Raw genomic sequence first — 27,458 nt, 5'->3', positions numbered from 1 at the left:
AAATACTTTGGAATTGTGCAGCTTAAAAAGATTTTTAACTGCATCCTTGAGGTATAGGATCCTATGGGGACAAGTGGACATGAGGAAACCAAGGGCAAGAAAATATATTTGCCCTCAACTTGCCAAGGAATTCATGAAATACATTATTCCATTCAGGGACTGCATTATCAGTTGTACATGTATCTGTATGAACCAGTCTTTCCCTTCTTGAGTCATTTTTCCTTTTCACTTAACAATAACATTGGTTATTATAAGTTGAAATAGTACTTAATATTTGACTATATCACGTATCATAAGTATACTTTGTAAGTGATCTTGTGCCATAACCTCCAGGAGTTCATACTAATTAGGGAAATCTGTTCAATCACTATTCTGATCATGACATAAACTTGCAAAGATAAAATCATCACTGATGTGTAATCAGCTTTGATTTTACAGGAACTCATGACTTTGTGGCCTGTAATCACTTAAGAAGCTACAAGTATTATGCTGATAGCATTGTCAACCCTAACTGGCTTTTCTGGCTTCTCGTGTTCGTCTTATAAAGACTTCCATGCCGTAAGTAGACACATTGCAGCTTCTCTTGACTGGGATGGCACACTGTACAAAGCATGGTTAAATGGATATTTTATCACGTCTCTGCATATCTGATAAATGCTCAAATTTGTTTTATAAATAATCTTAAATAACAGAAATAAAACAACTAGTCTGTGGACATCTTAACTGTGTTTATAGGATGTTATGAACACTGAAAAACTTTCTTAAATGCTATCCTTTTAAATTATGGATTTAGGACAGGGGAAGATTCCTGCACAGTTTCATAATATTCAATAATTCTGTAAATATCCTCCTGATATCCAGGTTGAATTGTTACGTGTGTTCTTGGATACAAAATATCTATTGTCAGTTGTTTTTGTAAAATTAACTTTCCTTCATACTATATTTTTTTAATTAGTGCTTTAACATAAGCCCTTTAATAAAGAAAATTTCAAATTAAGTATATCATAGGGGCAGTTATAGTTGGCAAGTAAGTATACTTTGGTGATTAAGAGAACCAAAATTCAGATTTCACCATTAAGTAAATGACTTTAAACAAGCTACCTCACTTCCATAAGGGAGTCTCTTTATTTATAAATGCAAGTAATAATGGTAGACTCAATATATTTGGTAGGAGAAGTTAGGAAAGTTATTTATGTTAATTACTTAACCCAGAGCAAAAAAATAGTAATCATTAGTAAATATTGGCTGTTATGAGGAAGGGAGCACATATTTTATTCCCAGTATGTATGAAGTAAAAATACACAATAACGCAGAAAACTCTCTTTGATCTTTCTTTGGTTTAATACAGTTTTTCATCTTCCTCTATATCCAAGAATAGATAATGGAGAAAACAACAACAACAAAGCTTTAAGTCCCATTCAGTTAACACATAGCCTGATTCAATCATAAAAATAATCCTTTTAGGTGGCGCTAAGTATTTTTACAAAAATAACATCTCAGTCTTACTGATTTCTCCTGCCTTTGTGTCCTCTTTCTCTTCAGCTTGTCCCCATGCTGGTGCTAGGGCAGTGGTGGTCAGTGTGTGCTGCACTGAGGGAGTGACTGGGGTTCTGTTGGTGCACTTGCTCCTGCTCCTATGGTCTCTGAGCCATACCCCTGTCTGCTTGATATGAGGATGTAGCCCAGTGCTAGAGTGCTTGCCTTTCACTCCTATGACCCTGGATTCAAGTCCTATCAAAACCAGATAAATACATACATTTAAAAAATCTAACCACCCCACAGGGAAATAAATGTGTTAGGGCAGATGGTGCAACATAGGCACAGGGGAAAAATAAATACATGAATCTAAATTCTTCCGCTTTGTAGTTTATATAGCATTGTATTATCTAACAGTGAAATTGCTGATTTATCCTTGTAAATAATGAGATGCATTGCTATCCTTTGCTGAACCACTGCTGCAGTCCCCATTACAATCAGAACAGAATAGTCTTTAGAATACTTGGGTCGTAACAATATGTAGGAAAGATGATCCACAATCAAAAGGAAGATACTCTCATTTGTTGTTTGTTCTCACTAGAATAAGTGCTTCCCCTGTGCAAGTGGAGGATGTCCCCAGATGGGTGACTATGCTGATCAATTCTCTGGAAAAATTAGTGGAGTGGGCCGGAAATTTTATTTAAATACTGGCAATGCCAGTAATTTTGCTCGTAAGTTTCTACTTTATTTACCTTAAATTCTAAGTATTGGGTGTTTTATCATGTTCACTGATAATGTATGAAATTAAAGCCCTCGACACCCCTCCCCAATGTGAAAAATGTCCAGTGCCATGTTTAATGTCTACTTGGAATAAGAGAACAGAATTTGAGGCCTGAATTATTAATGAGACAAAAAAAAATCTCTTCACCTTTGATTCTAGTGTAGAATTCAGAAGGCTTCTTCTGCTCCAACTCTTTTGTATGAGGTTAGAAGTTTTGCTAAACAGAATCCTGTGGCTTTATAGAGTTGGAAAACTAATGCCAGAAAAAGATGACAGAGGTAGTCGGAATAAAAAAATGCTGAAGGATTCAAGAAATATTTAGGATGGTAGCTTCTATGAGTCATGGGAACTAAAGGGTGTGGGAATGGTGAGGCATGAGAACAGGTTCTAAATTTCCTTCCTGAGTAAACAACTTGGATGGAATTGCAAAAATTGTAAAAACTGAAGACTAACTTTATCCCATGCTCAATTCGACCAAGCTACTAGTAAATGAAAACCATGGTAGTTGACTATTGACAGGTACCAAGGAAGAACATGTGTGTGTGTGTGTGTGTGTGTGTGAGAGAGAGAGAGAGAGAGAGAGAGAGACTAGGAATGAAACTCAGGGGTGCTCTATCACTGAGCCCTTTTTATTCTGAGAAAGGGTCTCCCTAAGTTGCTCAGGCATGTACCATGGCACCCAGCAGGAATTTTCTTTTGATTACCTGTATTAGTACAGTTCCAAGGGCAGTAGAAAGTTATAGGATTTAAAAAAATAAATAAAGACTATTTAGACCAAAAAAAATCATAGAACTCTAAAATTTGATGGACAATGAAAATAAAACAAACTGATTAAAATGTCACACTTTTTCCACTACTCTTAACATAAAACTCTTAAACCATTCAGTAACAAATAGGTTAAAAATTTTTAAGCAACACATATCATGTAGGCCCTTAGCTTGAAAAACTGCCCACTAATTTTGGAAACATTCTGTACATCCCCCAGTCTCCAACACCAGTCCCCTGAACCCTTAGATAAAGAAATGACTAAGACTATTTCATTAGGAGAATTACTAACAACATATATAAACTATCCAAAATTCTCTAGTAGCGGGATCTAAATTAGCTGGTTTTCTCTACATATTGACATTTTGCAAACTTTTTCCACTGCGCAGGGTGGAGGTATCAGGTAGCCGTCACGCTGTCTGGAAAGTCCATTACAGAACACGTGCTCATTTCTTTGTTTGGAAATGGAGGGAACTCTAAGCAATATGAAATTTGTAAGTGAGTAAAATATGATTTTACGTATTTCAGTGTTTGAACACTGTCCATGTGTGATGTATGATACTGGCAGAAGAGTTTGTTTATTCATTAACATGCAGAGGAGTAGTACTGTCACATAATAAAAAGGAAAAACTTTCTGCACTTTTACATCTTGATAAATTTCAGAAGTCTAGCTCTAAATTTTGTCCGTATTTCCTGAGAAAACCATTAATGTTTACTGTGTTAGTCAGCTTTTCATCACTATGACCAAATGCCTCAGAAAAACAATTTAAAGGAAGAAAGGTGTATTTGGGCTCATAATTTCAGAGGTTTCAGTACATTGTTAACTGTCTCCATTACTTTTACCTTGTGGTGAGAAAGAACATCACAGGAAAAGGCTGTGGTGATGGAAAGTTGTTCACCTCATGGCAGTCAAGAAGCAGATAGAGCTGCATTATATACCTAAAATGTACCAATAAACTCAATCAGGAAAAAAAAAAAGAAGCAGATAGAGAAGGGAAGGGTGGAGACCCAGAAAGCTACTTAGAAAAAGTTATAACCTTCAAAGCGGTGCTCCCAGTGACCACCTTGTGCGACTAAGCCCCATCTTCCAGGACGTTCATTGAGCTATAAATTCATCAAGGATTTAATCCATTTGATGAGTTTAGACCCCTCACCATCCATTCGGTTCCCTGAACTCCATCATGTGGTAACCAGGCTTTCAACACAGTAAGGTTTTTAAGAGACATTTTGGATCCCAACCCAAACAACTTGAATGCCTAGCATCTGAGCTATACATCGTAATTATTCTCTTTAAAAAACTGAAAAGGTGACATGTTGATGAGAAGATTGTGGCCAAAACATATTTGTAGCTTTATTAAACTTATGATGACTTTAAAGTAAAAGAATCATCGAGGGCAAACCTACCACTGAGTTAACATATATGTATGCATTTAGTTAGAGATGTATCATAAACTGGTTTGGGAAATGTATATGTGTGTATATGTACATATATATTTACCTGCGTGTTAATTTGTGTATATATTGGTATTTGTTCATGCATTTTTTTTAATGTCTTAACTTCCCAGGGGCTCTCTCCAACCAGGAAAGACTCATACTAATGACCTTGATTCTGACGTGGACGTCGGGGACATAGAGAAGGTTAAATTTCTTTGGTATAACAATGTGATCAACCCAACCCTACCCAAAGTGGGAGCATCTAGGATCACAGTGACTAGAAATGACGGATGAGTGTAAGTAGTAAAAATCAAAGGCATGAGAAAGATCAAGTCATGTTTAAATTATATCCCCATTAAAATTCTCCTTTAAGTTAAACCTCCTATGACAGTTCATTATGCCCCAGCCACAGCTGATTCCTAATTCATTCTTTGTCTTTAGAAGAAAGTACATCACTTTAAGAAAATTTTTGATAGATTTATTGCTAAAAAGTGCTGCATGATCTGATACAAATTGAGGGTTAAAATGGAAAACTGGCTTCATGATCCTAAGGTAAAAAGGATGTTTCATTTGCTAAGTAAGGTTTTTGCTAGGTGCGTAATTAATGTGCTTATATTCCAAAAATTCATGGGTCCACTAAATTGCCACTTAAATTGTCAGGAGTTAAGTTCACCTATCGTGGACAAAAATAAGCCGTTCTGTATTATAAGTCTTCTTGATGAAAACAAGGACCCAGGAGATCAATCCTTGGTTCTAACCACAACTAGAATTTGTGTGAGCCAAAGGATGCTTACCAAGTTGAACTACCAGAAAAAGGAACTGATGGTAATCATACTAATCAACATTAGATCAAGAATTTTTGAGTATGTAGCTAAATTCTTAGGCAAAGAGCTTTTTCTATCATCAATACATCTCATCCTCACAAAAACCCAATGAAGAAACTTTTGCTCCTAGAAAAGATCGAGTAAAAGATAACACCTTTACCTTCTAAACTGAAACAACCAAAAATTCAGACAAACTATGCAACACAACAGTTTTCAAGTTACTGAACTTTAAGCCATAAAGAACAATGATGCTAGAGAGAAAATCAAATAAGGTAGAGCTTTAACATTGCCCCAGCTTACTGGTTTAAGAGAATTTCCAGGGTGTGACACAGGCAGAGATATTCAGGCAAGTATATGCCAGGATATGCCAGTGCTCTGTAAATTGAGGTGACAGAGTTAAGAATCAAAGAATCTGAGGCAGATGGCTTCATAACACAGCTTAGCAGAGAGCTCAGAGGCAAAGGCCTAGAGTTCTGGAAAGACCCTGTGAATAGACAGCACAGTGCTGATCAGCACACATATGTAAGCAAAGTAGCCATGGCCAGGGAAACAGCCACTTGGAAGGATTGGAGAACAGTTCCCAGTGCTCTGGCAGGGCTGAGAACAGTGCTATTTTCCATCAACCAGACTGGAAAAGCTTATAATGCAAGAGAGATTGGGTATGGTATTTAGGCATGTTTTGTTTCTCAATGGGAAATGATTAGTCTAGATTTAGAAGACTATGAAATAATCAAACTGTTTCCAAATAGCTGTGTTTCAGAACGAAGCTTAATAGTATTCATAGAGATACAAAATTATCTGGTAACTAACAAGATTAAATCTACTGTATCTGCTGTTAATTCATGGATTCTCAGCTAGGCAAATAGCAGGACAACATAATCCATAATGGGGAAGATAATCAATGAATTGGTACCCAGCCAGAATTGGCACAAATATCATAATAGTAGTCAAGGACATTAAAGCAGTTATTAAACATCTTTTCCAGTTATTCAAAAAGGTCAGAAGAAGTATTACATGTATTTAAAAATATCAACTTGAACTTCTAGAGATTATAAAGTACAATGTCTCACATAAAAAATAAACTGAATATGACTAACAGCATTTCAGATCAGAAAGTAGTGAAGTTGAAGTTATGATAGAATGCATTAAAAAATGAAACAGAGTAAGAAAAAATTTAATGCAAAGAACATCAGTGGCTTGGTGAGAACATTCAAGAATGTTAATGTACTTGTCTTTGAAGACCCCAAAAGAGGAAGGACGGAAGAATATATTTGAAGAAATAATAGTTCTTCAACTATCAAATTTGGTGAAAATTATAAAACAATGAATAAAAAGTCACAAGAACATGAAGAAAACAACACTAAATGCATCTAAATCAAATTACTGAAAACTGGTTATAAAGAGGAAATCTTAAAGGTACCCAGAAGAAAAAAGACATATCACATACAGGAAAATAAAGGTAAATATAGAGCATATTTCATATAAAAAGCCAGAAGAACAGTATCTTTAAAATATTAAAAGAAAACATTCTTAACCTAGAATTTATACTCACAAATTTTCAAAGGCAAAAATGAAGCAAAGACTTTTTAGACATACCCACAATGAAAGATTTTTATGATTAACTAGTCAACACTTCAAGAAATGTTAAAGGATGAACTTCAGGCATAGGAAAATCTTTCGCGTGAGAAGGAATCCAAGAACACAAAAAATAATGATTACATTGCAAATGCATAATATTCTTAACTATTATTTAATTTTCTTTAAGATAATTTACTGTTGAAAAATAATGACAACACTTAAGAGTGTTTTATGTTATTAGATAAATGATAACAATGCCACAAAGGAGAAGAAAGGAGAAATGGAGATATACTATTAAAATGTTCTTATATCAAACATGAATTGGTATACTATCACTTGAAGTTAGGATGAAATAAATTAAAAATATGTGCTACCAATTCTAAAGCAACTACTAAAATAATAGCAGAAAGAATTATACCCAACCAATTAACCAGATGATAAAATGGAACAAAAAATAATTTAAAATGTAGCGTAAAAAGAAGTAAAAATGAGCAAAGTCAAGGGGGCAAAAAGAAAAACTGAAACACAACAAACTTAGACCTAAGTGTATTGACAATCATATTACATTTAAAGAGTTGAAACATAATTATTGTCATATTGGTTTTTTAAAAATTAGTATCCAATTGTATTTTTCCTATTTGAAATCCATTATTATAAAATAGATTTCACAAATTGAAAAGACAAAAAAAAAAAGGTATGCTAGGTCATTAGGAAAATGTAAATTAAAAACACAATGAGATATCACCATAAACCTATCTAAATGCCTAACATGGAATAGATTGACACTACCAAGCATTGTACTATAATGAGAATTTAAAATAAAATGATACATCCATTTTGGAAAACAATTTGGCAATTTCTTAACCTGCCAAACATACACCTACCTTTGTTTCAACTGTACCTCTCTCTGGTTCGGTGTCCTCACTTCTTGTTTCTCACAGTCAATGATGATGGAAATTTCCACATGGAAATTTTCCAATAGAAAATTCCAGATATAAATAATTTGTGAATTTTAAATTACATATTTTTCTGAATAACAATGAAATCTCACACTGTCCCATTCCATTGTTGTTTGGACAAGAATTATCCCTTTGCTGCATATACTTCTGATGCATTTGTCACTTTCTTGGTTATTGGATTGATTGTCAATGTATTAAGGTCTTGGGCTCCAGGTCTTATTTTATTTAACGTCCCAGGGCACCAGAAGAATTCTGCTGGAGATTTTATTTATTTTTCTTTTATTATTAATCTCTTACTGTGGTTAATTTATAAATTAAATTTTATCAAAGATAGGTATGTACAGGAAAAAAGAAGTATACATGAGATTCAGTACTATGTACAGATTTAGGCACCCACTGGAGGTCTTGGAAATACTAAAGTAAGACTGGCATGTACCTAAGAGAAAAAAAGCCTATGTTTGCCCAAAGATTTGTGCATAAATACCCACAATAGCTTTATTATAATAGTCAAAATGGAAGACAACCCAATCTGTGGTCTATCCATGCAATTGAATACTTTCCTATAGTGGTAAGAAACGAACTCGTATTATGTGCAACAACGTGGATGAATCTCAAAACAATTATACTGAATGAAAGAAGCTAAACAAAACTGTGTGCACACCTTTGATTCATTCATAAGAAGTTTTAGACAATTCAAATTACAGTACTCTATAGGAAATAGGCAGCATGTTACCTGAGGGAAGGGAAAATGGGAAAAGATAGGAAAGAGGAATTACCAAGAGTCAGAAAGAAAATTTGGGAGTCAATGGTAGTCTTTACTACTTTGATTTTTTGATGATTTCAGAGGAATGTGTGAGAGTAAGAAAGAGGAAAAAATATTAATTTAAATGAGTAGTGCATTCTGGGTCAGCTAATGCTTAATAGAAATGCATACCCTGTGAGATAGACACCATCGTTAACCCACAGAAAACCATGCAGATTCAGTGCCAGAATTCAAATAGAGACAGTAGGACTCCAACAAGTCCTTAAGTATCACAAGACAAATTCAGTGTATACGTATTGTTCACATATAAGTATTACGTACCGTTCATTTCTTGTGTTCTTTACTAACATTAGTTTTTAGCACTTTAATGTGACATTTGTAAAGCTGCCTGCCATCAAACCACAGGAAGGAAAATGAAGATAATGAAGAAGAAAAAGCATCTTCTGAACAACTTTCCAGGGCCAGACACTTTACATATATTTTATTAGAGAAAATTAGCTCCAAAATGATTTAAGTATTGTTTAGTCAAATGACAAAATTAGTTATTTTCGGTTCAATTATTGAATTAAAGTAGGAATGTCTAGCAAACATTAGGACCTTTGAGTTCGATGCAAGGCAGATCTTATCACACTGTTGACTCTGCCCTTCTTGGTTGTACTGGCTGACTTGTGCCAAGTGTTAGCAGCTGCTTTGTGGACATGACAAAAGAGTTCTTCCTGACCCCGGGGCAGTCTACTGGCCACTTGTCTCTCTGCTTTTTGAACCACTGTGAAACAAACTTGGAAAAGAGAATTCAGTTTTTTATAAAGAGTACATCTTCTCTCAGTCAGTGTTCAGTTTGGGCATGAAGTGCATCTGATTTTTGAAACAGAGAGGAGGGCGGTTACTGTCATGTCTAACAGTCCAGCTGGGACCCAGAAGGAAGTGACCTTTGTTGTTTTCTCTCCACAGGTTTAACTTCTGTAGTTCAGACACTGTGAGAGAGGATGCTCTGCTCACCCTCAGCCTGTGTTAGGAGCTGGGTGTCACGTGACCACTGGATCTTACTGCTAATAAAACGTAGTGGTGAGGCAAAACATTCTGTCTTTGTCATGAATGTCCATCGCTTCTGACTAAACTTTCAGATATGGTGATTAAAATACAAACTCTGCAACTCATGTGAAGAACCACAAAGACTGCTGAATTTTGCTATATGTTTTGTGGCATGTGAGCTTGGGACTAATACTTACATGACACTGCCATGTCTACCGATAATGTCAATATCATTCTGATCACTTAAGGCAGATTTCTGGGCCCAGTGTGATCCTTTCTTGCTAGAACTATGAGAAAAGTACCAACCTTTACCACTTTTCACATAATTTTAAATTCTGTGCCTCATCCTAATCAGAAACATCAGGATTAACACACATGATGCTTTGTAGTCTAATTTCCCCAGACCCCTTGCCTCTCTCCAGTCTACTTGATCCTTGTGAAAGATGAAAGATTAATACCATCTGAAGAGAAACATGGATTACCTATTCGATCTTCCTAAAATACAAATCAAGCATCTCCCCAGAGATCACACACACACACACACACACACACACACACACACACACACACGCCCAGGATAGAATCCATATTCACTAGGGAGCCCAGCCAGGTCTCTCTTGGTCTGGCTTTCTCCAGCCTTGACTCTCTGCACATTCCTTCTGGAATTCCATATTTTTGCCCCGGCCCCACAAAGGTCCTTGAGTTCAGAAGCTGCTGGATATTTGTACAAATGCTTTCTCTTCCTAAAATGTTCTTTCCTTGTATTTCTATCTATTTAACTCCTATTGTTTCTTAAATAGTCGTGTACATAAGGCATCAGCTGGAAAGGCTTGCCTCTCCTCTATTACCCACTCTTCTTAAGATTGCACTCCCACTGCACCCACAATTTCCCCCTGTCTAAACACATCTCTCCAAATGGAAATTGTAGGTTCACTTCTCTGTGTCCCATTTGTAAGTACAAGGGGTTTACACTTGCATGTGCCTGTCACGTGGTAGTAAAGGAAATCAGTATTTTAAAAACACTCATCCCACAAACAGAAAGCATAAATAATTATATTAGGGTCAAACATGTGACTTTAAGCCATGTCTAAACAAGGATACCCTACAAGAGAAGGGGATATCTATACTTCAGTGAGGTGCTAAGAGCACATCGGCGGAAGGTCACTGGAGACAAAGAGACATAGACCTAACTGTGTTAAAATAACAGACGTTGAAAAGACTGTTCATTCCATGCTTCATCAAAATATATTCAGATTGATCAAATGTGAAGACTTGTTCTAAGGATTATCAACCTGTATCAACTAGGATGCTTTCTCTTGCATAAATCAAAAGCTTCAACTTAAAATAGCTTCAAGAACAAGGAAATATATTGATTCACATGATTGAAAAGTCCAGACGTTAGGAATCTTCAGATATTTTTGACTGCAGCTCAATGGCCTCTTAAGAGCCACTTTCTCTTTCCATGCTCTGTTGGCTATGGTGATGCTTTTATATCAAAGGTGACTCGCTTCCCACTTGAGGAATATTCATCTACCACAGCTGGGTACCAAATATCTTTTTTCACATTCCCATCTTTCTTGACAAAAATCTGAGATTCCATTTAACTGGCGGCATGTGACAAGAAAAGTAAAATGTGATGACTGGCTTAGGTCAACTAGAACTCATCCTTTCCCTTTTTTTTTTAGTACCAAGATGGAACTTGGGTCCTTGCTTTTGTGAAGGAGGCACCAGAACCACTGAGCTAAATCCACAGGTCTAGAACTCACCCTTGAATAGGGATCAGGCCGGCATTCCTGATTTGCATGCACCTTGTGAAGGAGGAATGAATATTTACCGAAAATGAGGAGTGACGGGTCTGGGTCATCCTCACAACTAGAAATATGGAATTATCGCTGACTGAATAGGGAATGCTTTGAGAGAAAAAAGGTTGGAAGGGAATCCAGTAGGTCAGCTTTAATTATGTCACATCTCAGAGACATCAAATTGGCCTCGTGAGGTAGACCTGTGGATGTATGGTATGAAATTGAGGCTAGGGATCTGGATTAGACATAGGAGCTTTGGCATCATCAGTAGACAGATGACAGTTTCACAATTCTATATTTCTGTGGAGACACTAGCAGCACAATGCTCAACATGTGATGACAATGTTTATAACTAAATACTGTGAATAGCTCATGAAACTACCATATAACATTAAATTATAATGATAATGAATATAAAAATCAATAAAAATGTTACCTGCAAATTTACTGAGAAGTAATAAGATGGAACAAAGGAGTTTAAAGTAATTTCTTTTTAAAAATACAACTGTTAAAAAGCCTTCTGTTAAGAAAGATGTTCATTTTGTGAAAGTTGCCAGACTCGAAATGGAGTCACTTTTGTGAAACTCTAACCAAAAGAATAATAAAGGAACCCCTAGAAGGTAATGAAGAAAGAAATGTCATGCAGGAGTCTGATGACAAAAAAGTTTCATATGTAACTGGTTTATTATGGTGTCCGTGCAGTCAGACTTCTCTGCTAATGCTAATATATATTTGCAGTCACCCCTAGCACTTGAAACTCTGGCTCAGCTCCACCTCAGGTCAGTAGGCACTAGATTCTCATAAGGAGGGCAAACTGCACACCCAGATCCCTCACGCGCGCAGTTCACAGTTCGGTCCCTGCTTCCACGAGGATCTAATGCTGCTGCTGATCCGGCAGGAGGCGGAGCTCGGGTGTTAATTCAAGGGATGAGGAGCAGTGGTAATATAGAGGAAATTGTGCTCCCTGGCCCTCACTCACCTCCTGCTCTGTGGCCTAGATCCTAACAAGCCATGGACCCATGCAGCCCTGGGGTTAGGAAACCCTGCTGTAGGCAATTTGTCTCTCTCTTTTTTGCCTCAGTTTCTACATCTGTAAAGGAAAGCCGATGACAGAGCCTACCTGGTGTGGTTGCTGTCAATTTTAAATTAAGTAGTGCACATAAAGTGCCTGGACCTCCCATTGTACTTTGGAGGCCTCAGAGGCTGCTGGCCCACTATTCTGTATGGCTCCAGGGAAGGCCTTTTCATGTTCTCAGCAGGAGGCCCTGAGGCCTGCACCCCAGGATTTAGTTACTCAGTTTTGTGAAATTTAAGCTTGAGGCGCATTTCACATTTCACTTGAGGGGGACCCATATGTTTGCCCAGGAAAGGCTTTATCTCTCTTGTGAATTGGCCAGCTGCTCACAGGTGTGCTGATCTGCAAGTAAATCACGATGCCCTTGGAGCCTAGTCTGTCTGGCAGGTGTGCAGCCTTGGGAAGATCTGGGACACCCAATGGATGTGTCCTGGAAGGCTGATGTGTACTTTAGGGGCTCCTGAACCCAACCATTCAAATTATAGTGAGGTACTGTAACCATTGTTGTTGTTTTAAACCATTATGCTTAGCATTGTTTCACTGCATAGTAATAGAAAACTGAAAGGTAGTAATGGGCTGACTATGAGAAAGGCTGTTATGAGAGCTTCTGAGTACTGTTTATCTCCAAGCTCAGGTCCCCAGGTGTCGCTATTGCACCAGCAGGGGGCAAAGAGATGGGGAGTTGTTTTTGGCTTTTGTTTTGGTGGTACTGGAACGGAACCCAGGGGCACTCTACCATTGAGCTGCATCCTTAGCTCTTCTCATTTTTTATTTTCAGAAAAGGGCTCACTAAGTTACTCAAACTGGCCTTGAACTTGTAATTCTCCTTCCTCAACCTCCAAGGTAGCTGGGATTATAGGTGTGTCCTACAGCACCCAGCTGAGAGATCATCTTGATAGATGTTTTCCTTTACTTTCAGCTAATTAGGGACATTTCCATCAGACATGAATGAAAACAGTGACCTCCTATTATTAGGTATGCAGCTGTGTCCTTATAGAGGTGTGTAAACTATCTGATGATGAAACAGAAAACAAAGAAGTAGAGCTCACTGAGCTCCCAAGTACTTGCAGGCGTTCATATGTGCAAAGTTAGTGACCTTTCTCCCCCTTTCAATCAAGCATTCTTTCATCTTCCGAGACTTGTGGGAAGACTTACCCATCATTACTAATCTTGTTTTGTATATTTGCACAGATTAAAATATCAAGTACACATAACATGTGCTATCATCACTCACCACTTTCTAAAAATAGTGTCAAAATGATAAGGCTAGAATATAAAAAAACATCTTGGGGGACCCGGTGGAAAGGAGTGCCTGAATGCTCAGACAGGGTAAGCCACTTCTATATTCTGTTTGCCACTAGCTGAGAAGCAGAGGCAGGGCGAGCCCTCCAGAGTTTGAGAGACTGCTCACTGGTATCTCTCTGGAAGGTTGAAAATGTTGGAATTTATTGTAGACGCTGCTCTTCTGGACGATCATGCTTTTCCTGCTGGGTGCAGCCCAAGGTAAGAACCACCAGACCTGCTTCCAAGAAGAACGTGATCCAAGCTGTTGGCACCGTCTAAAGGAAATGCTAAGCCATCACAGGTCTTCGGGGAGCTCCACACAGTTCCAGCTCCCAGGAGGCAAAGGCAGGTAGGACGGATACAGCCTGGCAGAGTTAAATGAAACTTGCTTTAAAGGGCTGGTGCCAACCACCCCATGCTTTCATTTTCTAGAAGAACTGAGGCCAGAATTTTCTAGGGAAAGTATTAAACACCTGCCTTGGTTTACGTACTGCCTCATGAATACCCATGAACACATTAGTCAAATCAGGGTATCAGAAGAGCTTGTGGGGATCTCAGAACACTTATGTTTTGATGCCAGTTCTAAGTGAAAGCACCATTAGCATCTTGGTGGAATTCCATGGGACTGGTCCAGGCTAATCCCTGAGCACTAAGGGCAAGAAGAGGAGGAGATGTGGTGTATCCATTGTCTTCAGATTTTTCTAGGGCAGGAAGAGGGAGCCAACCTCAGGAGATAATCCTTGACATGATCTATCCTTTGTCATTAGGGAAAGAAATCTGCTATGGTGATCCTGGATGCTTTTCTGACACTGAGCCCTGGGCTGGGACTACAGTCAGGCCCCTAAATATTCTCCCCTGGAGCCCTGAGAAGATTGACACCTGCTTCTAGCTCTACAGTAATGAAAACCCAAACACCTTCAGGTGAGATTCTGTCCATCGGGCTAGGCCACCACAGACTATGATTTCCTTATCCCTGCCGTGCTTCCTCCACCACACCCTGCCCGTCCCAACCCTCCAGCTGCCCCCCTGGCCTTGCCAGACTTGGACAGATTAGGTGTTCTGCAAGTGTTGGCTGGAATGAGTGAATGGTTCACAGTGCTGGAACTTGCAGCTGGCTGCGTGGTTCTGGCCTGGGCAAAGGAATTACTGTCTAACAAGACCTATTGGAAAGGTAAGCCTGTGAGCCACGGCCCGGACCCAGGAGATGGAGCAGGAAGAGGGAGTCTGGGGGCTTCATGTAAGAGATGGCTTTTTCCTAAGCTAGGAAAGGCCTGGTGAAGGGGAAGAGATGGGCTTGTGGGCCAGGTCACAAAATTATGCAGCACTGAACTTTCACAGATTCTCCATCTCTCTGATCCATCAACAGTTGAAGCATCCATTTTTCAAACAACCAGGAAGACCCGGTTCATCATCCACAGCTTCATAGCCAAGGGAGAGTAGAGCTGGGTGACAGACACACATGAGGTAGGAGCCGGCTCTGGCCCCTGCAGCTATCCTGCCGGCTGCGGTCACTTCCCTTGCTTGTCCCTGCCTCATGCTGTGATCACAACACATGAGCCTGATAATAAGAAATCTTTTTCTATATTTGTGGATCACATCTGGATCTAGAAGCAGCAGCATTAGCTATATGAACAAATACTTCCACTGTCTTACTTCTGGTTAAATTAAGACTTGGTGTTTTCTGCTTGTATTTTCCGTGTGTGTCCTTTGTATTTCTGCAAAGGAGGGATTATCCTCTTTTCACCCAAAACTGCCTTATATTCCTGAGAGTATGAGATGTGTTCCTGTAACCACTTATCTGAAATATGGAGAACAAGTAGAATAGAAAGTGCAAGGACTGCATGGAATACGGAGCCTGCTGGTTAGGATGCCACACAACACGTAGTTGTGCACACAGCTGCAGCACATACCACACGGCAGCACAGGTGTACAGTGGACATCTGTGCACATGTGTGCTTGGGCACACACACACACACACACACACGCACGCACAATACACCCCCTTTCTTTCTGTGTACACTGATTCAATCTATTTTTCTGTCACCCAAGAATTTACACCCACATTAACAACATCAGCCTGCCTTCCACACTAATAATGACACCAGTGATGATGTCAACAAGAAAAAAGTCACAAACCTCAAATATCATTCTATCTATATGTGGTGGTGGTTTTCTGGGCCTTCAGCTCTTGCTATTCTTGTCCCAGCATTAATAAGCATCTTATTGACACAGTTGATATCCTAAATTCTCCAGGTTTTTAAGAGGTTCTGTGAGACTGCTTTAAAAATAAAAGTCCTGAGGGGGGGGAACTGTCGGGAGGTGGCACATACCTATAATCGCAGCACTTAGGAGACTGTGACAGGAGGATCACCATGAGTCCCAGGTCAGGCTGAGCCACAAAGAAGTTCAAGGCCAGCCTGAATTACATAGTGAGACTCTGTCTCAAAAAAATAAAACAATACTGTCAGTATTTCTGTGTATGTGATCACACATATTAGCTACCATACTAGTCAGTGGTGGAACCGAATGAGATTCAGACCTGCTCTCTTTATTTCTTTCATTAAGTTTATTGTTACATTTTACGTGAACAATACAGTTACATTCATCATTGGGATCTTGTACCTTTACAGATACATCTTGGTTCTTATTTTTTCCCCATTCCCCTGCCCTTCCTTCACCCCCCTCCACTCCCAGACCTACCCTTTGGCTCAAGCAACTCTGCCTATATAAGAAATCTGCCTTTTATTATCAGTAAATTACTATGCTAGTTCATAACTTTTTAGCTGCTCTGACCAAACCTTCTAAAAAGTATTAAGAAATCCAAGACCTCTGCCAAGAAGGAAATATGGTCAAAAGGAAATACTAATAAATAATATTTTACTTAAACAGCCATGACTAATGCCAGGCACTGTGCTAAATACTACATATTAACTTCTTCTATCTATAACAACTTTATAAAATAGATATTATTTGCTCCCTTTGTAAAATGTAAAATGGGGAAACTGAGGCACAGGAAGATTTTTTTTTTTAAAACGTCTTGCTCAAGATCAGGCAGTTTATTCAAAAAATAGATGAATAGATATTAGGAGCCAAATGACCTAGCCTAAGAATCTGCATTCTTCACTATGATGAGAAAAAGAGAAATGTGACTGTTGAAGAAGAAATCAAAGTAAATGAAAGACTAATAAGGAAAGAAATCCTTGCTCAAATAAAATTTAAAGCTCTTTGCTCATCTTCCCCTCCTCCGTCCATGCTACCAGCATGCTCTTGTAACAAGCAACACTGAGACTTTGTGACTCCATATTCAATATCCAGGATCATGGCACTGACCATTCCAAGGCATGGCACCCTTTAAGTTGGGTAATGCATGACCAGAGCAAATGTACACCTATGTCCTTTGGACAGCAACCCAAAAGGCCTATTGTTCTCCATTGCTGGCCATCGCTTTTAGGGCTGGATCCTTTAGAAGCCAGTTTTGAAGGCACTCCTGAAGAGGTTTGACTTGATCCTGCAGATGCTGACTTTGTTGATGTCATTAGACATCAAGCTCCCTTGATCCCATTCTTGGGTGAGCCCCACCGTGCTCCAACTGTGATCAGGTGAGACTGTGCTTTATCCAGGAGAGGCCTACACTGCAAAATCCTCATTGCTATTGCAAACACTTCAGGTTTGGGAACAAACCAACTGATGGGTCATCTTGACTTCTTACCCAATGGAAGACAGGACATGCCCGGATGTAATAAGAATGCCTTGTCACAGATGGTGAACCTAGATGGCATCTGGTAAGGCAAAGCCATAGTGTCAGGGAAGACATCCCTTTCCCAGGTGAGCAGCATTTGCCATAGCAAATGTTAATACTGAAAACACACACTTCCCTTTAAGATTATACAGTTCTCCTTTCTGGACCTTATTTCTGAAAAATACAGTTGCATACTTATTTATTTATATCTTAGCTCTATGAATTTTCTATTTGCTTAAAATATTGTCCTGTGCATGCTAGGATATATATGCAACAAAGAATTGCAAAGTTATTGCCTCGAACTATAGCCCCCAAAATCAACTGGTAGCTATCCAACAGAGAAAAGAAATACCATAAGAATAAATATTTTTCCTCTACCTAAGAGAGTTTTTCTGCAGACTTCCCCTTAAAAATTAGTAATATGGCTCAAATGTATATAATCAGCTTCAATTCCATAGCCAGTATGAGAATATTCCCAGTGGCTGTCATGGTAAAGCCATTTGCATTACACTGAACAGAAATGAGGAGCAATCACTGTAAGACTTTGGGTAGAGACTATCCAGTTGCCCCTGATGAAGTATGCCTAGGAATAAAGCACATCCTTCAGATACAGCTCTGACTGAATATCTAATGAGGTCACAGAGACAAAGACAGCACTCTGGGAGACTGAGGTAGGAAGGTCACAAGTTTGAGCCCAACCTAGGCAACATCGCAAGACACTGTCCTAAAATTAAAAAAATAAAAATGGAGGTAAGGGTTTAGCTCAGTGTCAAAGCCCTGGCATAAAAAAAAAAAAAAGAACACTAACCCAGTGTAATCTCCAGCCAAAACTGTAATATAGCATCCTACAAGCTAAAATCCACAGTGGTCTAATCAAACCTAATGTGTACAGGTTTTTACTGGATTTGCTCAAAATATCTTAGGTGCCCTCCAAGCAAATATTAAGGATGATAATGTTTGCATTTTACCTTTTCCATCCTTGTGAGGGTTTGCAGGGGTAAGAGTAGCCCAAACTCTCCATCAGTAATGGACACGTAAGTTCAGGCCAGGTCTGGAAGGTGTGTGGTAATGTTTGTCACTTGAACATGAGTTGTGAAGAACCAAAGAATGTTGTGAGGAACAAGATAACAGGAGAATGTTCCTCAGATGGGCTCCACTCGCTTGCTGTAAATTGTGCATGAGAGGATGCTATCTGTAGCTAATCCTACATAGGGATAATATGGTACCCACCTCCCAGGAAAGGAGGACTCCATGGCCAATGCATCTAAAGGGACCAAAACATTTATGGCACATACAGAGCACCCTCCGTATGTTCATTGTTATTATTGCGACTGGATTTTGAATTTATCTTAAATTTTTAAAAATGCAATTCCACTTTGGACTCAGCCCTCTTGGAGGCAATAGCATAGCAGCTGTCACAGCCATCCCCCATGGCCTGTGCAGATTTCTTCCTTTATTTTCCCTAGGAACCCAGGACTTCGTGGCCTGCAACCATCTGAGAAGCTACAAGTATTACTTGGACAGCGTCCTCAACCCCCATGGGTTCGCTACATATCCCTGCACTTCCTACAAGGACTTTGAGTCTGTAAGCAATTGTCCATCCGGGTACCATGGGGGCCAACCACTGTATAGTGGTCCTTCTGTGTCTGGGATTTCGGTGCTGTGATAAGCAATGTAAAACACATAGCGAGAAAGCACCAAAATGTGTTCTTGTGGAACACATTTTTTGGTGTAAAAAGCCTTGATCCCAGTGGTTAAGCTTTCACCTTTTGCCTCTCCCTCTCTCTGGATGATGGGTATTTTTCTCACACGTTTTTCTGTGCATGCTCTGGCCTTGCCAGAAATGTGTACTCCTGTTCTTTCTAAGATCTGCTGTTCTGTAAGTCAGATTCTACTGTGACGTAGCAGACATTCATCACGTGGGTGTAGATGTGCTCTTTAATTTCCCAGAGTTTTCCTCTCTCATGTGACTCATTTGGTCTAGAATCATTGGCATCTCCTGTGGAGTGGAGGTGAGAAAAACTTAGGAAGACGGTCCTGAGGTCTGTTTGCTGGGATGTTGAAGGAAGAGATGGAAGAGAGGGCTGGCGCCAGTGTGAAGCTCACTTGTCAACCTCACTTGTCAACCTCGCATCCAGGACAGCATGTTTGTAGCTTTAAATACTTCAGGAGGAAGCATTTATACCACAGAAGCTTAAACACTAGAATCAAGGCCTTTGGTCCCAGAGAACTGGTTGCTAATCACTGACCAGTGCATCACTAAGTGGACAGTATGATTGACTTAATCTGGGCTGAAGGCATCAGTACATTTGAACGCTCCTTACAGCATTCTAGTGTGTGTGAATCACGGCTGGGAGTTGAAGGCAATTTAGAGTTCATGTGCTCCAACCCCTTTTCTGTTCCAAATGAGGAAGCCAGGGCTGTAGAAAAATTGAGGGTTGGCTCCTTCGAGTATACTGGTTTCAAGAAGACAGGATTGCTTTATATCTCTCTCAGTCCCCTCTCACTAGAACAAGTGGTTCTCTCCAGACCAAGGGTGCCCACAGATGGGTCACTATGCTGACAAGTTTGCAGGTAGGACAGGTGAAAAGCAGAAGAAATTCTTCTTTCTTTCTTTTTTTTTGGTACCGGGTATCGAACTCAGGACCTTGCTCTTACGAGACAGGTGCCCGAACCACTGAGCTAAATCCCTAGCCCCAAAAGAAATTCTTCTTGAACACAGGAGATGCCAAGAATTTTTCATGTAAGTTTTATTTTGACCACTTACTTTCCCAAGTAAAGAAAATACAGTTTCTGTTACAAATGCAAGGCTTGCCTCTAACCTGAAGTGTTTGTGGACACATATTGATCATCGTAGAAAAGGACACATCTATCCACCCTCTCCCATTTAAGACTCAGCTGAGGATTTAGAAACAACTTACACTTTCTTCCATTTTATTTCTATGCCATGAAATGAGAGGAAGGGAATGGTATGATTAACAGGATTATGGCGATTGGCCAGGCTTTGTGACCATTTACCCTGGATTCTTACCACTCTGCAGTTCATTGTTCCTTCCCTTTAAGACTTTGTTGACATCTGCTTCTTTATTTAGCAAACTCATTTCATACTAGATCTTTCTGGGACTGCAACCCAAGGAGCCCATCTCTCTGCCTTCCCTTCCTGTCTATGCATCACTGAGGTGGGCGGGGTAGTAGGTAGGGGGAATGGTGATTTCTCTCCAAACCTTGGAGAATGACTAAGACACAGGGTAGAAATAAGGCTGTATGTGGTACTTTATGACCATTTGCCTCTGACAGTTCCACTGGGTGCTGGCCAGCAAAACAAAGAGTGTGTGTTTATTTATACAGATATATAAAAATAATACATGTCTCAAAAGGCTTTTAAAGTCAAGTTTATTTAGGTATAATTTATATATAGCAAATTCATCCTTTTTGGTGTATAGTTCTATGAGTTTTGACAAATGAACAGATGTGTAATTACCTCCGCTATCGAGATGCAGAACCTTTCCATCATGTAAATATATATATATATGGATAGATATATAAAGATACATAAAACTTTTTCATAAGAAGATGTTGGTTAATCCATCCATCTACCAACGTAGTGATGCATGAAATACTTCTCCATATTTTAACAACAAAGTAGGCACTCAAAAACTATGTATTTATTCCTCAACCCAGATTTATTTTTGAGGCATAGACTTGGGCTGCTAGACCCTGGAGATGCAGGGGTGAAAAAGATACTCTACTCATAAAATTTATAATTCAGCAGAAAAGGAAACTGAGCAACTACAAGTGTAGAGGGCTTGGCAGTTACTGCCTCCATATTATGAAACAGGGGACCTGACCCTGACCAGAGCGAGGAACAGGGACAGTGTCTCTGAGGATATGAAAGCTAAGAAGGAGTTAGGCAAAAGTGCAGTTGGGCACGTATGTGTGTGCGCATGTGCGAGTGTGTGCATAGGTGTTTCCGTGTGACTGTGTGTGTACTGAGTGTGTGCAATAATTTCTGTGTGTGTGAAGGTGTGACTCTGTGTGTAGTTCACATGTATGTGTTTGGGTGCGGGACAGCAGTCTGGGTACCCACATAGATGACAATGGCCTGGGCACCTGCTCTGTGCTGGAACCTTCCTGGGGCACTGGGGATGCAGAGAGGAGACAGTCTGGGCAGGGTACTCTGCTCCTTGGCTCACAGCACTGCCCTCTGCAGCAGAGCTGTCCCACACAGATTTCTGCAGCCACGGGCACCTTCTGCCCGTCACTTCCGGAAACCCCTCGGCTGCATGGCAGTTTAGTACTGGGAATGTGACTAGTGAACTGGAGGGGATAAAGTTCTCGTTTTATTTCATTTAAATTTAAATGTAAATGGCCATGGTGGCTGTGGGCCTCTTAGCCGGCAGTTCAGGTACAGAGTGGGCTGCTCTTCCCCCTTCAGAATGAATTCAAGGTGTGAATTAATAAGTAGAGTTTCTCCTACTATAATGCCTCCATGTGAGGGACAAGGACAGGAATTCTGGATTTGGATCACCCACTTTGTGCATGGAGAGACTGAACTCTTCTGTGTGCTGTGCAGGCTGGAGATAAGGAGTTTGCATCACACTATCCAGAAGAATGATCACTGGTCAGGTCAAAGTTGCTCTGTTTGGAGATACAGGAAGCACTCGACAGTATAATATCTTTAGGTGATTCCTACTTTAGTGCACATCTCATATTATAATATACATGGTTTTCAAAGCATGTACTTAACTCATCATTAATGGGTTTTAATTATTTACATACTAAAGTTCATTTCAAAACTTTACCAATAACTTATTTCCTGTAATCTAAACTCAACCATTTAGATCTGTCTCAGAACATCATATTTTAAAAAATCTAATGTACCCCAGATATCCTGTTTTCTTTTTTTTTCATTAAGTTTATTGGTACATTTAAAGGAAACAATACAGTTACATTCGTCATTGGGATCTTGTAACTTCACATGATGTATCTTGGTTCTTGTTTTTTTCCCATACCCCTGCCCTCCCTTCACCCCCTTCACCCTTCCCAATTTACAAAGACTTTGCTTCCATTTTTTTCCTTTTTTCACCTTTTTTCTTTCCCCTTATTTCCTTCCCCCTCCCCTTCCCACTTCCCCTTTAGCCATTTTCTTCCTATTTCACACTTATCAATTATATCATTTGAACCTTATTTACACTTTCAGTTTTTCACACCAGAGAAACTATTTGGAATTTTTACTCAAGTGTGTCCTGTTCATTTCACTTAAGAGTATGGTCTCAATGTGCATCCATTTAGCTGAATATCCTGTTTTCTTACTAGCACAATAACACATGTTAAGTCACTAATTTGTTACTATATGAATAAATCTTCCAGAAAAAAAATAAAATGATGTGAAAAAATTGTATAAATTTCTATAAGAATTTTTTGAGGAGAAATCACTTTGAGTTTGAAAAGCAGTCCTGTATTAGACAGGTTCCTGTCAATGAGACAACCTAAGGGAGGAAAGGCCTAGGTTCGCTCATAATTTCAAAGGCTTCAGTCTGTGGTCCGCTGGCTCCAAGGCAGAAATATCCTGTTGGAAGGGAGTGGTGGAGCACAGCTGCCCGCCTTAGGGCAGCCAGGAAGCAGAGAGAGCTTAAGAGAACAGACAGAGAGGAAGGGGCAGGGGACAGGATGTACCCTTCAAAGGCAAGCCCCAGAGATCCACTTCCACCAGCTAGGCCCTGTCCCTTACTGATCCATGCAGCTATGATGAGAACAAGCCTCACCCTGACACTGGGGCATTGCTACATTGCTACCTTCATTGGGAAGCCAGCCAATGAGCCTTAGGAGGCATTTACTGTTTAACCCATAACAAATCCTTAAGTAATAGGCATACAGCTGTCTTTTCCATTTCTTTTATTTGAGGATTAAATTGGAAGAAGACTCTTGCTTTGTTTTGTTTTGTTGCTTATTCTTTACAGTTCTGAGGATTGACCCTGGACCTTCACACTGAGATATATCCCTAGCCCTTTTTAACAAGTTTTATTTTGAAAGAGTCTACTACATTACCCAGGCAGGACTCGGCAATCCTCCTGGCCTCAGTCCTCATTAGATGAACTTGCATGACCAAAGCTATTTCCACTTCTTTGTTTCCAGGGGGATCATCACACCAGGCTCTTCCCTCTCCAAGGAGGTTGATGGGGAGCTTGATGTTGAGACAGTTGAGAAAGTCAAGTTTCTGTGGAATAATGATATAGTAAACCCAATTTTCCCCAAAGCAGGTGCAGCCAAGATCATGGTACAAAAGGGAGAGGAGTAGAAGGTGTAAGTACCTTTGCTGGTTGTGTCTCAGGGTGTATGCAGAGATCCGTGCCTGTAGTGGAAACTCACTCCAGAAAGTCAGTTAAGCCAAGAACATATACCTATCCCTGGTTCCTTCTTCCTGGCAAACAAATAGCTGACAGCAAACAGTTTTCCTCTATGTGTACTTTACTGGCATTCTAATGCTGAAGGACAAATAGAAATGCAGAAGTCATTTCTGAAGGGTAAAAGTTTGTAAGAGTGAGCTAGAGAGTGACTACATTTTGAAAAGGAGAGACCAGTGACATTTCTGAGTAGAGGAAAGAAAAATAAATCAGTTTCAAGAAAAGGTAGAAAATTTGGCATAGGACAAGAGAGCACTGAAGTAGTGATATTTGTGGGATTGTCATCCTGCCCCATGGCCTCTATGGGCTCAAGGAATAGGGTTTGAGCAGAGAAAGGAGGCATCTGGAAGGGACTATGGGTAGTGACCAGAGGGCTACAGATCAAAGTTCGACCCCAAGTCTACCAGCAGGGCATTTCTTGTGTGGCTTTGTGGGAAGGGGATCTGGGAGTTCAGACACTGGTGGTCTTGAAGTTTAGGAATTAGGCAGGACCACCAAGCTCAGGCGCCTGGGAATGTCACTCTCCCAGGTGAGGAGGGAGGGTTGGCGAAGTGGCGTGGAGGCTAACATGTGTCATCGAACTGAATGGCCTTCTGATGTCCCCCCTGTCCCTCTGACATGGAAGGACATTGAGGCTGGTCCAGGCTGGTGGTCAGTGGAACCAGGAGTCCCTATGGCTAAAGGGCAGCACAGAGAAGTCCCCTTGGCCAATGGAGAGCCCCGAGCAAGCTGCGGGTACAACCAGGGTCTCCTCTGCTGGGACTTACACAAGGACATGCTGTAATGTCAGCTCCCAGGGGTCCAGGAGGCAACTCCCTGGACCTGGATCCTGGGACTCTGTGGCCAAAACTGCATAAGAAGAAGGGAGCATCATGAGACTCTTGAAAATGAGAGGTGTTCTCAGGAAAGTTCTTCTTTTTAATCTTATAGAGTTTATTTGGTACCTTTTAAGTATACAGTATAGTTACATTCTTCATTGGGATCTTGTACCCTTATATGACAGATCTCAGAAAAGTTCTTACAGGTAAGAAGCAGGTGGCCAAAGAAGCCAGAGCATGGCACCTTCCAGGTTTCTGAGGAAAGGTCCGGACTTTCTGAACTCTCCAGAAATGAAATAGACATAGTCAAAGCCACCTCTGAGGCCTGGGCCCTTCAGCTGCCATCCAAACCCTCCAGTAGCTGAGGGTAGCCACCCCTGCCTATCCTCTCCACTGAGAATATATTTTAGCACAAGCAGGATATCAGATGTTAATTTTTTTAAATTCAGGAAAGCCAAAACCAGCTTTACAGATCACAAACTAGCCTGGAAATTTTTTTTTAAAATCTCAGTTATTCAAATCATTCGGATATTTTGTCATTATGGAAATGACCAACAACATTTTTAAAAATAGCAATTGCTAAGTTAAAGAAAATCTATTTGTTTGGTCCAGCCTCTTCTCAACTCCCCCTCAGATGTTCTAGTCACCTTCCTGGGGTTTTGAGTGCTACCTGGGAAGCTGCTAATCAGAATTATTTCCAGTGATACAAGAACAAAAGAAAAATGTAGTCCTCCCATCCCTTATTTCCCCAGGAACTTCTTCAGCATCCACTGTAATTGTACCTTTGTAAGGGACTTAATTAAGTCCCTATCCTCTGTCTGACAAACAGTAGGGGATATAAACACAGAGTCTGCTGGCCAGAAGTTTCAGCTGTTGAGAAAAAAGAATGAGAGGCATAGCAAGGTCACATGACAGGATAAAGAAGTCACCCTGAGGAGCCCAAAGAGACTGGCCAGGGGCAGAGCAGAGTGTCCAAAGGAGGAGCCCTGGAGGCTGGGGAGTCATGAACGGAGGGGCAAGAAGGACAAGAGCAGCAGCAGCAGGCACAGGGATGTGTGGGATGGAGGAGGCCAGACCGCCTGGTGGCAGGAGGCAGGGTGCAGGGCACAGGACAAATGCCAGGTTAGGCTTCTCAGAAAAAACAAACTAATTCAAAAGAAGAAGTAGAAGGGTGAAGACTGGAGGAAGCCTCAGCACTCAAAGATGGTAGGGTCAGGAGAGAAGCCCACGTTCCTGAAAAACCACAACAACAGCTGTTTATGTCTGCGTTGTTTGGGGGTTAACTTTAAATGGGTTATGTTTATTGCCATGGGAAGTTGAATTATTGTCATAGATTCTCAGGGATCATCCGAAGGAGCCCTTGTCTGCAAACAAAGATAGCGTCAAGGAACATGACTGTTTCATAGACAGAAGCTGGCAGAGGCTTAGGACACCTGGGGAAAAGCCAGGGCCCCCTGACTCCAGACCTGAAAGACAAGGTCAAAGTAGATTTGATGTGTGACCCGACCACAAACAGTTTGGACTGTGGTAGCAGTTGGACCTGTATTTGCACCTCCTTTCTTCCTCTTACTAACTGACAATTCTCTCTGCCTCAGTTTCCTCTGCCATGAGGTAGGGCTAATAAAGACCTCACATGCGTGTGGTGAGGATGGAGTGCATACAAGGGGATCATTTAGCAAAGTTGCTGTCACTACGAAGAGCTCTGTATTTCATTCAGCTGGGTCCCAAGAGAAACCTAAAGAAGAGTAAGTCAGCCGTATGCACTGAGCCTACCATAGGCTCACAGGAATGAGAGAAGGCAGGGTCACTGCTGCTTCACGAGCCGTAGTTCTGTCACACAGAGGGCCTGGCAACAGGGGTCACTCTGAAGCACGAGCAGACACTGTCCTGGACCCAGGTGGGCCCTCAGCCTGGAAGCCTAAGTAAGGCACCAGTTCTCCATGGCCCCAGTGCTTGCCCGTTCCTTCAGAACTGTCAGTCAGATTAACCTCTGCTGGACAACTCAGGCCACTGCGGCTTTCCTAGGTCACCCGACTTCTGTAGTGAAGATGCTGTGAGAGAAGATGTGCGCTCACCCTCATGCCCTGTGAAACTCCAGGCACAGTATGACCACTCAACACCAATAAAATCCACTTCTGAGTCTATCTGTTCACTGTGTCTATCTCAGACATCAGCCGCTACCTGTGCTGACGTTTAGGAACTGAATGTTTAACGGTGTCCCGAGCACTTCTACATCTCTAGTCAGTGGCTTCTATCATGTACCACTTTGCCCCAGCTTTCCTGGTCCGTGTGCTCAGTCTCGTCCCTTTCTCTGAGGGCCTGATGACTCACAGCAGAAGGAAAGAATAAATGCTTAGGGACCTCAGCAGAATCTCTCCCCCCACCCCTTGTCGTACAGTGAGAAACTGAGGCACAAAAGGGCAGAGTTAGCTGTCCAGACTCGCAGAGGGATTTAGTGTTCCCGCAGGATGGAGGGCCAGGCCTTGACCTGGCTGTCACACTCCTCCCTATCTCGTCGTTGGATCAAGGGAAGATGCTGGGATGGTATATCTTCTGGAAGTAATAGCTTTGGTGGGCATGGGACCATGTTGTGACCCTGGTTCTTCTCGAGGAATCCAGAGACTCTGTGGTGGGAATATGCACACAGCACCTGCAGTCTTCTGGCCCCCACTGCTGGCTACGACTGCCTCAGGGTCTTCAGGGTCAGACAGAGACTATGGCAGA

The 27,458-nt window shown here is 40.7% G+C and overlaps 2 protein-coding genes and 1 pseudogene across 2 annotated transcripts in view; all 3 read left to right on the top strand.

Moving 5' to 3' along the window:
- Positions 1-2,083: 2,083 nt before the first annotated feature.
- On the top strand, positions 2,084-4,663 carry LOC117283224 (pancreatic triacylglycerol lipase-like). Its single transcript, XM_033761401.1, has 3 exons — positions 2,084-2,207; positions 3,412-3,516; positions 4,588-4,663. The coding sequence occupies exons 1-3, from the start codon at positions 2,117-2,119 to the stop codon at positions 4,653-4,655; spliced, it is 264 nt and encodes an 87-aa protein (XP_033617292.1). The 5' UTR covers positions 2,084-2,116; the 3' UTR covers positions 4,656-4,663.
- Positions 4,664-4,746: 83 nt separating this feature from the next.
- On the top strand, positions 4,747-26,931 carry LOC104869428 (annotated as a pseudogene).
- Positions 19,022-27,458, top strand: part of LOC104869360 (pancreatic lipase-related protein 2) — a 34,559-nt gene continuing 26,122 nt past the window's right edge. The window contains exon 1 of the mRNA XM_033761398.1: positions 19,022-19,097. The gene's annotated coding sequence lies outside the window, so the exon portion shown is untranslated. The remainder of the gene's footprint in view (positions 19,098-27,458) is intronic.

Source organism: Fukomys damarensis, unplaced genomic scaffold (assembly GCF_012274545.1).
Source record: "Fukomys damarensis isolate Sample0158 unplaced genomic scaffold, DMR_v1.0_HiC HiC_scaffold_8, whole genome shotgun sequence".
Taxonomy (NCBI): domain Eukaryota; kingdom Metazoa; phylum Chordata; class Mammalia; order Rodentia; family Bathyergidae; genus Fukomys; species Fukomys damarensis.
The sequence above is the reverse complement of the archived record's forward strand: the minus strand, read 5'-3'. Positions and strand labels throughout refer to the sequence as shown.

Excerpts from the sequence above, each read along its gene's own strand:
- LOC117283224 (XM_033761401.1), top strand. The coding sequence starts at position 2,117 with ATGGGTGACTATGCTGATCAATTCTCTGGAAAAATTAGTGGAGTGGGC. Across the intron at positions 2,208-3,411 it reads CAATGCCAGTAATTTTGCTC|GGTGGAGGTATCAGGTAGCC; the intron begins GTAAGTTTCTAC and ends TCCACTGCGCAG. Across the intron at positions 3,517-4,587 it reads CTCTAAGCAATATGAAATTT|GGGCTCTCTCCAACCAGGAA; the intron begins GTAAGTGAGTAA and ends TTAACTTCCCAG.